Source organism: Panthera uncia (assembly GCF_023721935.1).
Source record: "Panthera uncia isolate 11264 chromosome B2 unlocalized genomic scaffold, Puncia_PCG_1.0 HiC_scaffold_24, whole genome shotgun sequence".
Lineage (NCBI taxonomy): Eukaryota > Metazoa > Chordata > Mammalia > Carnivora > Felidae > Panthera > Panthera uncia.
Window position 1 is genome coordinate 70,212,294 of NW_026057580.1, and position 12,052 is coordinate 70,224,345.

General features: G+C 37.5%; 1 protein-coding gene across 5 annotated transcripts in view; it reads left to right on the top strand.

Annotated features, from left to right (window-relative positions):
* Positions 1 to 59: 59 nt before the first annotated feature.
* Positions 60 to 12,052, top strand: part of FAM229B (family with sequence similarity 229 member B) — a 12,930-nt gene continuing 937 nt past the window's right edge. The window contains exons 1-3 of one of the 5 annotated variants that reach the window (XM_049652952.1): positions 61 to 146; positions 9,217 to 9,319; positions 11,041 to 11,179. In XM_049652952.1, coding sequence (XP_049508909.1) covers positions 11,055 to 11,179 — 125 coding nt within the window. In that variant the 5' untranslated portion in view covers positions 61 to 146; positions 9,217 to 9,319; positions 11,041 to 11,054. Of the gene's footprint in view, positions 158 to 9,216; positions 9,376 to 11,040; positions 11,180 to 12,052 lie in introns of all 5 variants that reach the window. The other 4 variants (XM_049652949.1, XM_049652950.1, XM_049652951.1 and 1 more) reach the window with 4 other exon arrangements.

Here is a 12,052-nt window from a genome sequence, read left to right on the forward strand (position 1 = left end):
TCTTCTGTAGGTTCAAGCTAAGTTTTTCCGTCAGAAGGCCTTGCAAGTGCACTTGCGTCCCACCGTTACCATAGCGACTGGGCCTCCGGACCGTAGATCCTAACTGCTTGCCAACATCTTTGAGCTTCGGCAGCTCCAGAGGCCGGGTAACTGGCGGGTAACTAGGCTTTGGAGTGGGATTTAAAAATGTATGTCTTTAAAACTGTTTATGGGTTACCAGAGGTCTAGTTTTTGTTCAGTCTCAACACCCTGGGACTCTGCTTTAATGCGTCTAGCCAACAAGCTCTTTGTTCCAACAGAAAACGGTGTAGATGAGCACAAAGAAACCCCAAATAGGCGTGTCAGGGTACACCCAAAACTAGGCTGTTTATACACTTTGACAAAACGCTTCAGAGATCCAGTCACTGTTCGTTGAAGCTGTGTGCTTCCAGCATTAACTTCTATTTAAAAAAATTTTTTTTTTTTTAATTAACGTTTATTCATTTTTTTTGAGACAGAGAGAGACAGAGCATGAATGCGGGAAGGTCAGGGAGAGAGGGAGACACAGAATCTGAAACAGGCTCCAGGCTCTGAGCTGTCAGCACAGAGCCCGACGCGGGGTCGCACTCACGGACGGCGAGATCATGACCTGAGCCGAAGTTGGACGCTTAACCGACTGAGCCACCCAGGCGCCCCCCCAACATTAACTTCTAGCCCCTCTAGGATATTCAGAAGAAATCAAGGCATAGATCCAGCTCCAAGAAGCGTATAATCTTAAGACACACGTGAAATACTAACAAAAAAATACTGTGTGTTGCTGACTGTAAGGATTCAGTGAATGAGGATGTAGATCAGTCAATAGAAGTCTGGTGGAAGAGATGAAGTTAAAACTAGGCATTTGATTTATGTAAACTAGATGGAAGAAGACTAAAAAAAATCAGGCATTCCTGAAAATTACCAAGTACTGAAAATTGTCAAACACTGAACAATACTCTGAACTCTGATTGATCAATTTAGACCAGATTTCAATGAGGAACCCCAGCACTTCTTTACTGAAATTCATATTGTCTACAAATGCTTTAATCAAGAATGTTTTGCAATTGCTGAATTTTACTCTTAACTGCTTATTGGTGAGCATGGAGTCAGTGGTGGAGGTGTAGTCTAGAACATCCAACACGTCACTTCACGTCTTGGTGCTGAATTCCCAAAGTCTGGGGCTTTCAGAATTTGCAAAGTTTGGTCCAGTTTGTTGGCAGTGATGGAAGTAGGTCTATGCCAGTGAGTTATGGTGCCAGCTCATCTGGTATTCTGGCCTCTCAGAGCCCTATCTCTCATACTGTGGTTAGGTCTAAGTCATTATTCCCCAGAGGTCATACATGGGAACAAGTTAAATTAAGAAAATCCTAACAACAACAACAACAGCAACAACAGTCCGAATAAGTCTCATTTATAACTTCAGTCTGGAAAGCATCTAACAGGCGATTCTGCTTAAGAATCAAGGTAGAACCTTATATACCAACCATATGTATAAGCAGAAGAACTTTCTAGGATTTATAGTTTCCAGGAGTCCACACAGAAGTCATATATTTGAGCGTATCCTGGAGTTGAATGCATTCCTAATTAGTTGGATTGAGACCTCATTTAAGCTATTCAGCAAGCTCAATAGATATTGCAAGCAGAACCCAGGCCATCCTGGGGGTTGGATGTAGAGAGCTGTACACAGCTCTAGCGGAGTTCTAGTGTACCTCCTCTGATACAAACGCAGTGAAAAAAAATATATGAGTTACCTTTCAAATTCTAGCTGTAAGTGGAAAAACTAGTTTTAGAAAAGAAGAATTAGAAGCATGAGGGAGCAGACTAGAGAGCTGAAAATCAAATTACTGATGTAGATGAGAAGTTTGAGAGAATCACGAGAATGCTGAGGCAAGGACGGAGGTATTAGAGCTCTTAGAAGGTAATATCTATGAAAGAGACAAAGATAGCTCAACATAAAATTAGTAAGTGCCCCTGAATAGAGAACACAGCAACTGGAAGAAGAAATTGTCCTTACTGATATAAAACATAATAGAGGAAAGAAAATCTGTAGATTAAAAGAAACCAGGATTAAGGATTATAAGAAAAATAGAGTACACTGGTAATGATGAATACTGAGTAATGTATAGAAATATCTAAAACCAATATAATAGGATATGTTAATTATACTTCGGTAAAAAGAGGATATACCACGATCCATGGAAAAATTTCTTTCGGACAGTCAACACGAGGATAGAGCCTAGTTAAGCCACTCAGTTTTCAGGATGAAAGAATTCTTTGGGTACCCAGTCAAGAGAAAGAAGTAGGTAGTGGTGGAGAAAAAACAGGATTTGTTGGATTCCTGTAGAGTACATTTAGTACTGGACGACTTCGAACATCTATTACAGAGTTCTCAGGGGGCATACAATGTGTTCCAAGAAAATTAGACTCTTAATTTTCCCAGTTGCGACTTAAATAAAGTTAGAATTTGGGAGGCTCTGTTCATTTTTAGTCCTGTTGGCACACTGCATTTCTGAGCCCATCTCTCTTTCATATAACTTGTCAAGCATAAGCATAGCAACCAAAGTGTTACCAACATTGTGTTCTCACCTCTTCCCCTAGAATTCAAATTCATCTGTCTTCTAGGTTATCACAGGAATTTTGCAAAGATTTTTTTTCCCAATACATTTGTCACCAATAACATAAATAACTGTCCTTTCAGCTTCCAGTAACAGTTTCCTTGTCACCTGCTGCCTGATCACTATCCTACTGACATATTTTAGATTTTTGTTATGGCAGTTCTTAAGTGTGGACCTAAGTCTGTAGAAGTCATGATACATTTTGCTAAGTTATGGTAACAACTAATCCCTAAATCTCAGCCGTGTAAAACAATAAAGGTTTATTTTTTTGGCACATGATCCATGTCTTTTGGGAGGTATCTGTGACTATGCTTTACGTTTTCCTCGCCCTGGCACCCAGGTTGCTGAGCTACCACGAATTCGTACATTCTTGGCTTTAGTGGCAGAGAGAGAGGATCTTACACTGCAGTTGATGGCTGTTGTTAACCCACCAAAACTAGTCATGTGGGCTCTGAGTAATCATGAGGGGGCCAGGAATTGCAATTTCCAGAAGATAGAAAGCTAGAAATATTTGATAAACAACATTCATAAGTACATTACAAGCATTCTCAGACATGACAGAATACAGCTTCTGTGGTAGGCGACCTCTAAGATGGTGCCTAATGATCTCTGCCCTCTGTTTTTGTGTAATCCCCTCTGCTTGAGTCTGGACTGGACCTAGTGACTTCTTTCTAATGAATAGAGCCCACACACAGCCCAGCAGCCATCCTGAGTTGGGGAGACAGAATTGAAAATTCTGGGGGACAAAGGCAGCTAGAATTTTCAGAGCAAAGTGCAAGAGAGCAGTGAGAGTATAGAGAAAGCTCTGGAGACCTTCAGGGAATTTCTCTGAGCCTTAAACTGAGTGCTGATCAGTATGTGCATGTGGGGAAACTACCCATACTGAGGAATGAACCACTGGAAGAAGCAGGCAGAACATTTTTGGGAGTACACACAAGGGTGGAACTAGTTTACATTCCCAACATCTTGAGTGGAAGAACCCTGTAATATCTGGCGGTATTGAGTTGAGTACAGTAAAGGAACTGCCTCAGCAGTAGAGACAAATTAGCCATAGATGAAAGGCTGTCCTGATTTAGCCTAGGAAAACACAAAATCAAGCCTTCAAAGGACCAAGCTATTTCCAAATAATTGTCCCAGATCAAAACCTGAAAGTGCTTAGAAGACTAAAAATAAAATCCAGCATCCAACAACATAAAATTCACAATGTCTGCATCAAATGAAAAATTGCAAGATCTGCGAAGATGTAGAAAACCACACTCCAGATGATGTAAAAGAATCAGTAAAAACAAACCAAGAAATGGCACAAATGAAGGAATTAGTAGACAAGGACTTTAAAATAACATAAATGTACTCCATATGTTCAAAAAGGCAGAGGGAAGCATGAAAAGATTAAGAAGGCACAAATATAAAAGACCCAAGTCAGACTTCTAGAGTTAAAAAATGCAGTGTCTAAAATGAAAAAATATACTGGATGGAATTAAGAGCAGAATAGACATTGCAAATGAAAAGAGTAGTGAACTTAAAGATTTAAGTGAACTTAAAGATTTAACAGTAGAAACTATCCAAAATGAAACAGAATCAAAAGATAATAAAAAAGGATCGGTGAACTGTGGGACAATTTCAAACAGCTTTATATCAGCTGTGTAACTGGAGTTCCAGAAGGAGGAAACAAAAACATACTTGAAGAGATAATGTCTGAAAAGTTTTTCACATGTGATAAAAATTATGCACCCACAAACCCAAGAAGCTCAATGAAACTTTAGATACAGGAATAAAGCCACACCAAGCACATTATAATCAAATTAATATCAGTGGCTAAGAAAAATATTAAAAGCACTCAGAGGAAAAAAGACACACTACATAAAGAGGAACAAAGTTAAGAATAAAAGCAGACTCTTGGAAACAATGCAAGTCAGAAAACTTGAGCAAAAATCTTTAGCTACTTAAAAAAATAAAAAGCGTCACAAAACAAAACTGTTGACTTAGGATTTTATACTCAGCTGTTCAAAATGGAGAATGAAATGCTGTTCAAAAATGGAGATGAGGGGCACCTGGGTGGCTCAGTCCGTTAAGCGTCTGACTTCCACTCAGGTCATGATCTCGCGGTTTGCAGGTTTGAACCCCACGTCAGGCTCTGTGCTGGTGGCTGGAGCCTGGAGCCTGCTTCAGATTCTGTGTCTCCCTCTCTCTCTGCCCCTCCTATGCTCGTGCTCTGTCTCTCTCTGTCTTTCAATAATAAATAAATGTTAAAAAAATTTTTTTAAAAATGGAGATGAATTGGGGTGCCTGTGTGGCTTAGTCAGTTAAGTATCTGACTTTGGCTCAGGTCATGATCTCACAGTTTATGAGTTCGAGCCCCGTGTCGGGCTTTGCTCAGACCGTGTGGAGCCTCCTTGGGATTTCTCTCTCTCCCTCTCTCTCTGACCCTTCCCCATTTGCTCATACTCTCTCTCTCTCTCTCTCTCTCTCCCAAAATAAAGAAATAAACTTTAAAAAATGGAGATGAAGTAAAAACATACAAAAATGGAATGAATTGATCACTAGTAGACTAGAACTGTTAAATGAAAACATTCATTCAGATAAAAGGGTAATCAGGTTGGATGGAAATCCGGACCTACTCAAGGGAATAAAAACACTGAAAATGTGGGTGCGTATAAAAGAGTTCTCTTGTTTTTAAAAATTTCTTTAAAAATAGTTGCTTAAAGAGAAACTTATAAATATATGTGTTATAGGGTTTATAATATAGAATATAGAATATACAAGTAGAATGTATGGCAATAATACAGGGTAGGAAAGGGGAAATGATTCTTTCAATGTGAGTTTGTTTTTAAAAAGAATTTTTAAAGTTTATTTTATTTTGAGAGAGAGAGCAGGGGAGGGACAGAGAGAGAAGGGGACAGAGGATCTGAAGCAGGCTCAGCAGAGAGCCCAATGTGGGGCTTGAACTCATGAAGTGTGAGATAATGACCTGAGCCAAAGTCAAACACTTAACCGGCTGAGGCATCCAGGCATCCCAGTGTGAGTTTCTTTTAGTGTAAGTTTCTTTTAGTGTATGTGAAGTGGTATAATGTTATTTAAGGCAAACTTAAAAGTTAAAAATGTATACTATGAACTCTAAAGTAACGAAAATCAAAGCCAAGGGTTGTAAAGCAATAAGCCAATAATGGAGATAGAATAGATACACAAAATATACTAAGTTATTTCAAAAGAACAGACTAAGAGAAAAGGAACGAAGACCAGCATGAAAACACAAATAGCAAGAGGGCAAGAAAATTCAATGATATCTATCACACTAAATGTCAATAATTGAAACGCCTTAAATAAAAGTCAGAGATCATTAGACTAGATAAGAAAAAGCAAGACTCAACTGTATACTGTTTATAAGAAAGCCACTTTGACTATAAAGAAGACCAGATAGGTTAAAAGTAAAAAGACAGGAAGAGATAAATTATACTAACACTAAGGAATATAAAGTAGCTATATAAATTTCAGACAGTGGATTTCAGAGCATAGACTATTACTAGAAATAAAGAAGGATAGTTTTTAATAGTAAAGTTGTCTGTTTATCAGGAGGACATAACACTACTAAATATTTATGCAACTAATATCAGAGCTTCAAAATATATGATGCAAAAACTGGAAGAATAGAAAAGAGAAACAGATACATTCATAATTATAGTTGGAGATTTCAACATCCTATGTCATTAATTGATGAAGAATACAGAAAATCAGTAAGAATACAGAAGGCTTGAATAACTCTGTCAGCCAACTAATTACATGGATAGAACACCTCACCCAATGACAACATATTCTGCTGGAACATTTACCATGATAGTACAAATTCTGAGCATAAGCAAGTCTCTATAAATTTAAAAGAATTACAGTTATATGAAGAATGTGCTCTGCCAACAATGGAATGTAAGAAATCAGAGAAAACTAGCTAGAATATTTCCAAATATTTGAAAACAAATAATACAGTTCTAAATAACCTACAGATCAAAGAAAAAAGCAAAAGGACAAATTTTAACAGAAGGTAATGAAAATACTAAATTTCAAAATTTTTGGAAAGAATCTAAAGTAGTGCTTTGATAGAAATTTATAGAATTAAATGCTTATATTGAGAAGGTAGGTCTCAAATCAATGGCCCGAGCTTCCATCTTAGGAAACTAGAAAAAGAAAACCAAATTAAGCCCAAAGTAAACAGAAAAAAGGAAATGCTATAGATTGTAGAAGAAATCAGATAAATAGAAACCAGAAAATTAACAGAAAAATAAGTGAAACCTAGTATGTTTCCTGAGAAATTAAAATTCTTTTGTGAGCTCCCTTGCTCATAAGTTAAAGTCTAAAATCTTTAAGTGGGTTCATGTTCTTGGTTGGTTTAGCCTCTACGTATTTCTCTGACATGATTTCTTTTTTATTTTCTCTGCTGTGGTTATGCTGGCCTTTCGTATTTTCAGATGTCCGCTCGACTGGCCCATGACTTTTGTACATGCTATTTCCTGTTTGCCCCCACCCCAACTGTCTCAATGTCTTTATTTCCAACTGTATTTTCAGCTAGTTAATGCCTTCTCATCCTTTAGATTTATGTTTGATAGCCTCGTCTAGGACATACCCTACCCTAACCTGTAAACTCTACTACCCTAACCTGTAAACTTTACTAGGATAGGTACTGTGTTTGTTGGACTCAATAGTTTATCTTCAGCACTTAGCACATGCCTGGCTCGTGGTGGATTCGTAGCAAATATTTGTTGTATGAATGAATTCTTTCTAGTAGTGGATCTATTTTCTTAGGATATGCTAAGTTCAAGCATTACTCCTTTCCTGCATCTCTTGAATCAATATTCTGAGGACTGGAAGATTATTATTGCTCTTGGGCTTATGAGGAATAGGAGTATGTAGAGATTTCACCATCTCCCACCACCCCCACCCCCTGGTACTTCACATATTCATCCATTTCTCTATGAAGATCTGCTGGAAAGTCAAGTTCATTTTGTCTTCTGATGAATATTACTCTAGCGCTAGAAAGTTTCATCATTAAGACCACTGTTTGGTTTGTTTCATTGTATCACCCATACTAAAAAAAGAAACTTGGTACAACTTGTGCCAAATAGCTAAAAATAGTGGTAAATTAAAGGATTTTTTATTGTTTCACATGCAGATACTTTGTAGCTTAAAAATATATCAATGACTGAAACGTGAAATCAATGTTTCAACACTCTGATTTCAAGAATTATGCACCAAGAGGTTATGTGCTGATGGAATTTTGTATCCCAGACATCGACTTTATTACATGTTGGATTTTTTTTTTATTCCTCAAAATAACTCCATGATGTAGAAATTAATACCATTTTTTTTAAGGCAAACTTTTAGTGATTTGCTCACAGTCTCAGAGCTAACATGGTATTAAAATACAAACCTAATTATCATGTCAAAACCCATCGGTTTTCTACTGCCACCTCTACTAGAAAATGTAAACTATTAAACAATTTTGCCATCCTAAGGATCAAATATTTAGGTCCTCATGATACATTAGCTAACAATTGCCAGCAATTTTTCAGTTTGTCTGACTAAGACACAGTCAGTTGAATGGTTTCTCTAAGCGAAAATTGTGATCAGCTATTCACAGATAGCACCCTGGTAAGAAAAAGAAGTAGAGGTAAGATTTTGTCTAACATCAACTTAGTTATGTAAAATGCCAACCTCTATAACACAAATCATATGAAAACAGAGCAGTGGGAAATAGTATAAAATGTGGGTAGTAAAGAAAATTTAAATGCTTAATGTCATTTAGTAGTTTGCCATCAACTATGAATGCTGAAAAACAAAAAAAGATTAGCTGAAGAGAAATGTTCTGGCTTAAGAGTTATACTTGAGTATTATATTCAGTGAGGTAAGCTGTTGATACGGAAATTGGGAGAGGGAGGGTAGTCCAGAAGATGAGTTGCATCTTGTTGCTGAGGCTATGAATTGAGACATTTTAGTCTTTAGCAGATAGGAACCTACATGAAAAAATTCTGTCATTTCTGAGTGTCACTGGGACATTTGATCATCATTTCTTTGGCAAAGATGATATGAACAGAGGACAGAGCCTCAGTGTCCAGAGAACAAAACAGGACAGTACAGGATGTATTCTTATTTTCTCAATTGGGAGAAAATTGAGCCATTATTTCTGTCATCTGGGAGTTTCAAGGCTCTTGAGGAAATAGAAGAGGTAGTCTAGGCATTAGGGAGAGAGAGGATGTAAAGAATCCCACATAGGAAGAGCCAAAGAGAAATGTGTAAAGGTGCAGTTTGAGGCCTCTTGTGTGGGATGAGGACATAGGTTGGATTAGTTTGTGTTAATAGTTAAGGAAAAAACTGGAAGATAAAGATAATGAGGAAAAGGGATATAAAGTGAGAAGAGTCTCATGATTTTGTACAGATTAGACTGTAGGTTTAGAATATACATAAACTCATAGATTAAAATATTTCATATTGTTGGAGAATAAGGCAGTGACAAGAACAAGACTGTCAAACTTTAGAGACAACCTTTAGCTAAGCTTCGGCTTGCTGCGGGAGGTATGAATTGTGACATTCTATTCTTTAGCAGATAGGAAACTATGTGAAAGAATCTTCTGATGTAATAATTTCTGGGTGTCACTGGAACATTTGATCATCATTCCTTTGGCAATTCCAGTCTTCTATGGAAGGTCAGTAGAAGCATTTGATTTATTCACCTCTGCAGAATCAGACTCAGACTATTTTGGTAAGTCTATGTATTCTTGATCAAGTTAGCTAAAACTTCATACCTACGTTAGTTAGATAGATATACTAACCCATAGATTTTACTGTGGTTTTACTAACTTGTCATTGAGCATACCACTTTTTTCCTTGATAAAGGAAACACAGAGTCTATAAAAACCATTACACATAATATTCAAATTATTAAACTTTAATTTTATTATTACCATAACAAATACTTATTAGGCATAGAATACTGTTCTAGGCATAAGAAACCATAATAAGACATATTTCATTTTTCCTGTCTTTTGTTGAACATATGTAAATTTATGTTAGTTACTAACTACTGTGTGCAAGCCGCTGTTCTAGGTATTAAGGATTCAGTCAGTGGTGGCAAAGACAGACATGAAATAGGGATGGGGGGGCGGTGGACAATGATTAAGCAAAAACATTGACAAAAAATTAGGACATTGGTTCTCAGCATGGGGTGATTTCTTCCCCTTCTCCACCAGGGGACATTTGGTAATGTCTGGAGACATTTTTGATTGTCACAACTTTTGGGGAAAGGTGATGTTGGCATGTAGTGGGTGGAGGCCTTGGATGCTGCAAAAATATCCTACAAAGCACAGGCCAACTCCTTCCCTCCCCAACAAAAAAACTATCTGGCCTCAAATGTCCATAGTGTCATAGTTGAGAAATCCTGAATTAGAGTGATACCTATTACAAAACAAAATTACAGAGTGCTGTGAAAACTTATATAATGTAGTGGTTATGGAAGGCTTCCCTGAGAAAGTGAAATGCAAATTCAGACTTAACGAATGAGTTGGTCCTAGCAAGTAAGGAGTGGGAACAGTGTGTGTGTATATGTGTGTTTCTGTGTACGTGTATCATATTTATCATATATCTCACATATACATTATGTTAAATTGAGTGTGTGTGTGTGTGTACAATATTTACTAATGCTCAGTAGCATCTGCTGGGTAATAATAGTTAACATTTATTGAACACTATGTGTTAGGCACTGTATTTTACATGTGGTTTACATTTTGCCTAATTTAATTACATTTTACATTTAATTACATTTTGCCTTATTTAATTCACATGATTACCCTGGAAGTAGATAGTATTATCCCCAATTTATCCTTGAGAAACATACTCGATCAAGTCCCTTGCTTAGGGTTACATAGTCAGTCTAACTCTTCCAAGGCACTTTCTCACCTAAGGTGCTATAAATGTAGAGAGGCAGGGGAAAGAACGATCATCAGGAAGAGGGTTGATGGAAGGTGTCATGGAGGATGGGAGGCTTGGCTATACTTCAAAGGAAGAGAAGGGCTTAGGTAGACAGAGAGGCAGTGGAGAGTGATGGTAGGGACTCAACCTTGTTGACTGTAACAGCCATTTCAAGCAAACTTTTTTTTTCCTTCCACACAGTAGAAATAGACGTCCGTAATTTAGCCATAGGGCACAGTTCACTTCTACCAGCTAATGGCTTTTTTATATTTGTTGCTAGACTTAAAATTATAGTAAGGAGGAGTTGTGTAATATGGCATTTATATACTTTTAAAGATATTTTAAAACGTCATTTTCAGCATGTTTCTATATAACTGTGACAAAATAATAACACTAAAGACTCCAAAGAACTTTTTGAAGACAACTCACCCCCACTCCATTATTTTAACTTTCTATCTAGGTGTTCTGTGAATTATGCCTTTTCGGTTTGGGACCCAGCCAAGGAAGTTTCCAGTGGAAGGAGGAGATTCTTCAGTTGGGCTGGAATCTGGGCTGAGCTCCAGTGCTGCCTGTAATGGGAAAGAGATGTCACCAACCAGGTATGGTCTTCTCATCCTGATGGCTGAGGAAATGTGTAATAGCTATCATCAATATAAGCTTTGGTTGATGTTCAGTATTAGCAAGAAAAAAGCCTGGGACCATTAAATTAGTGTTAACAAACTTTGCTGTTATGAAATTAGTATTAACAGATTCCAGGTTTTCTTAGCACAGTTTGTTTTTGGTGCCTCTGTAAGTCTCAATGATAGACTAGTTCTTATTTTATTGTTATTATTTTCTGGTAAATCTTTAGCTAGATTGTTGTTGTTGATAGTTACAAGAAAGATAACATTCATTTAAATAAGCAAATCTTTAGTGCTTTTTACATGCTAGGCACAAGGCTGCAAATATGAAGAAGACTATTATCTCAGATTTAGTGTCACTTTGGCTTTGATTTGACCTTTAGCAGAAAGATAGTGATATCGAGTATGAATGTTCTATAAAACAAAAGAATTTTTTGCAAAATTGAAGAAAACTATAATAAATAGGATGTGTTCCACTTTTCTGCTGTTTACCATTAATTCCTACACTCTTAGATTTCTCATGGCTTGGAAGCTTTTAGAACACAGATTTAAGCCTCATAAGGTAGGTACTTTAAAAATCAGAGTTATTTAAGGATGCAGTGGGCTATTTGGGGAAGCACTAAGCACTTGTCTTTAGAAATGTTTGTGGGGCGCCTGGGTGGCGCAGTCGGTTAAGCGTCCGACTTCAGCCAGGTCACGATCTCGCGGTCCGTGAGTTCGAGCCCCGCGTCGGGCTCTGGGCTGATGGCTCGGAGCCTGGAGCCTGTTTCCGATTCTGTGTCTCCCTCTCTCTCTGCCCCTCCCCCGTTCATGCTCTGTCTCTCTCTGTCCCAAAAATAAATAAAAAACGTT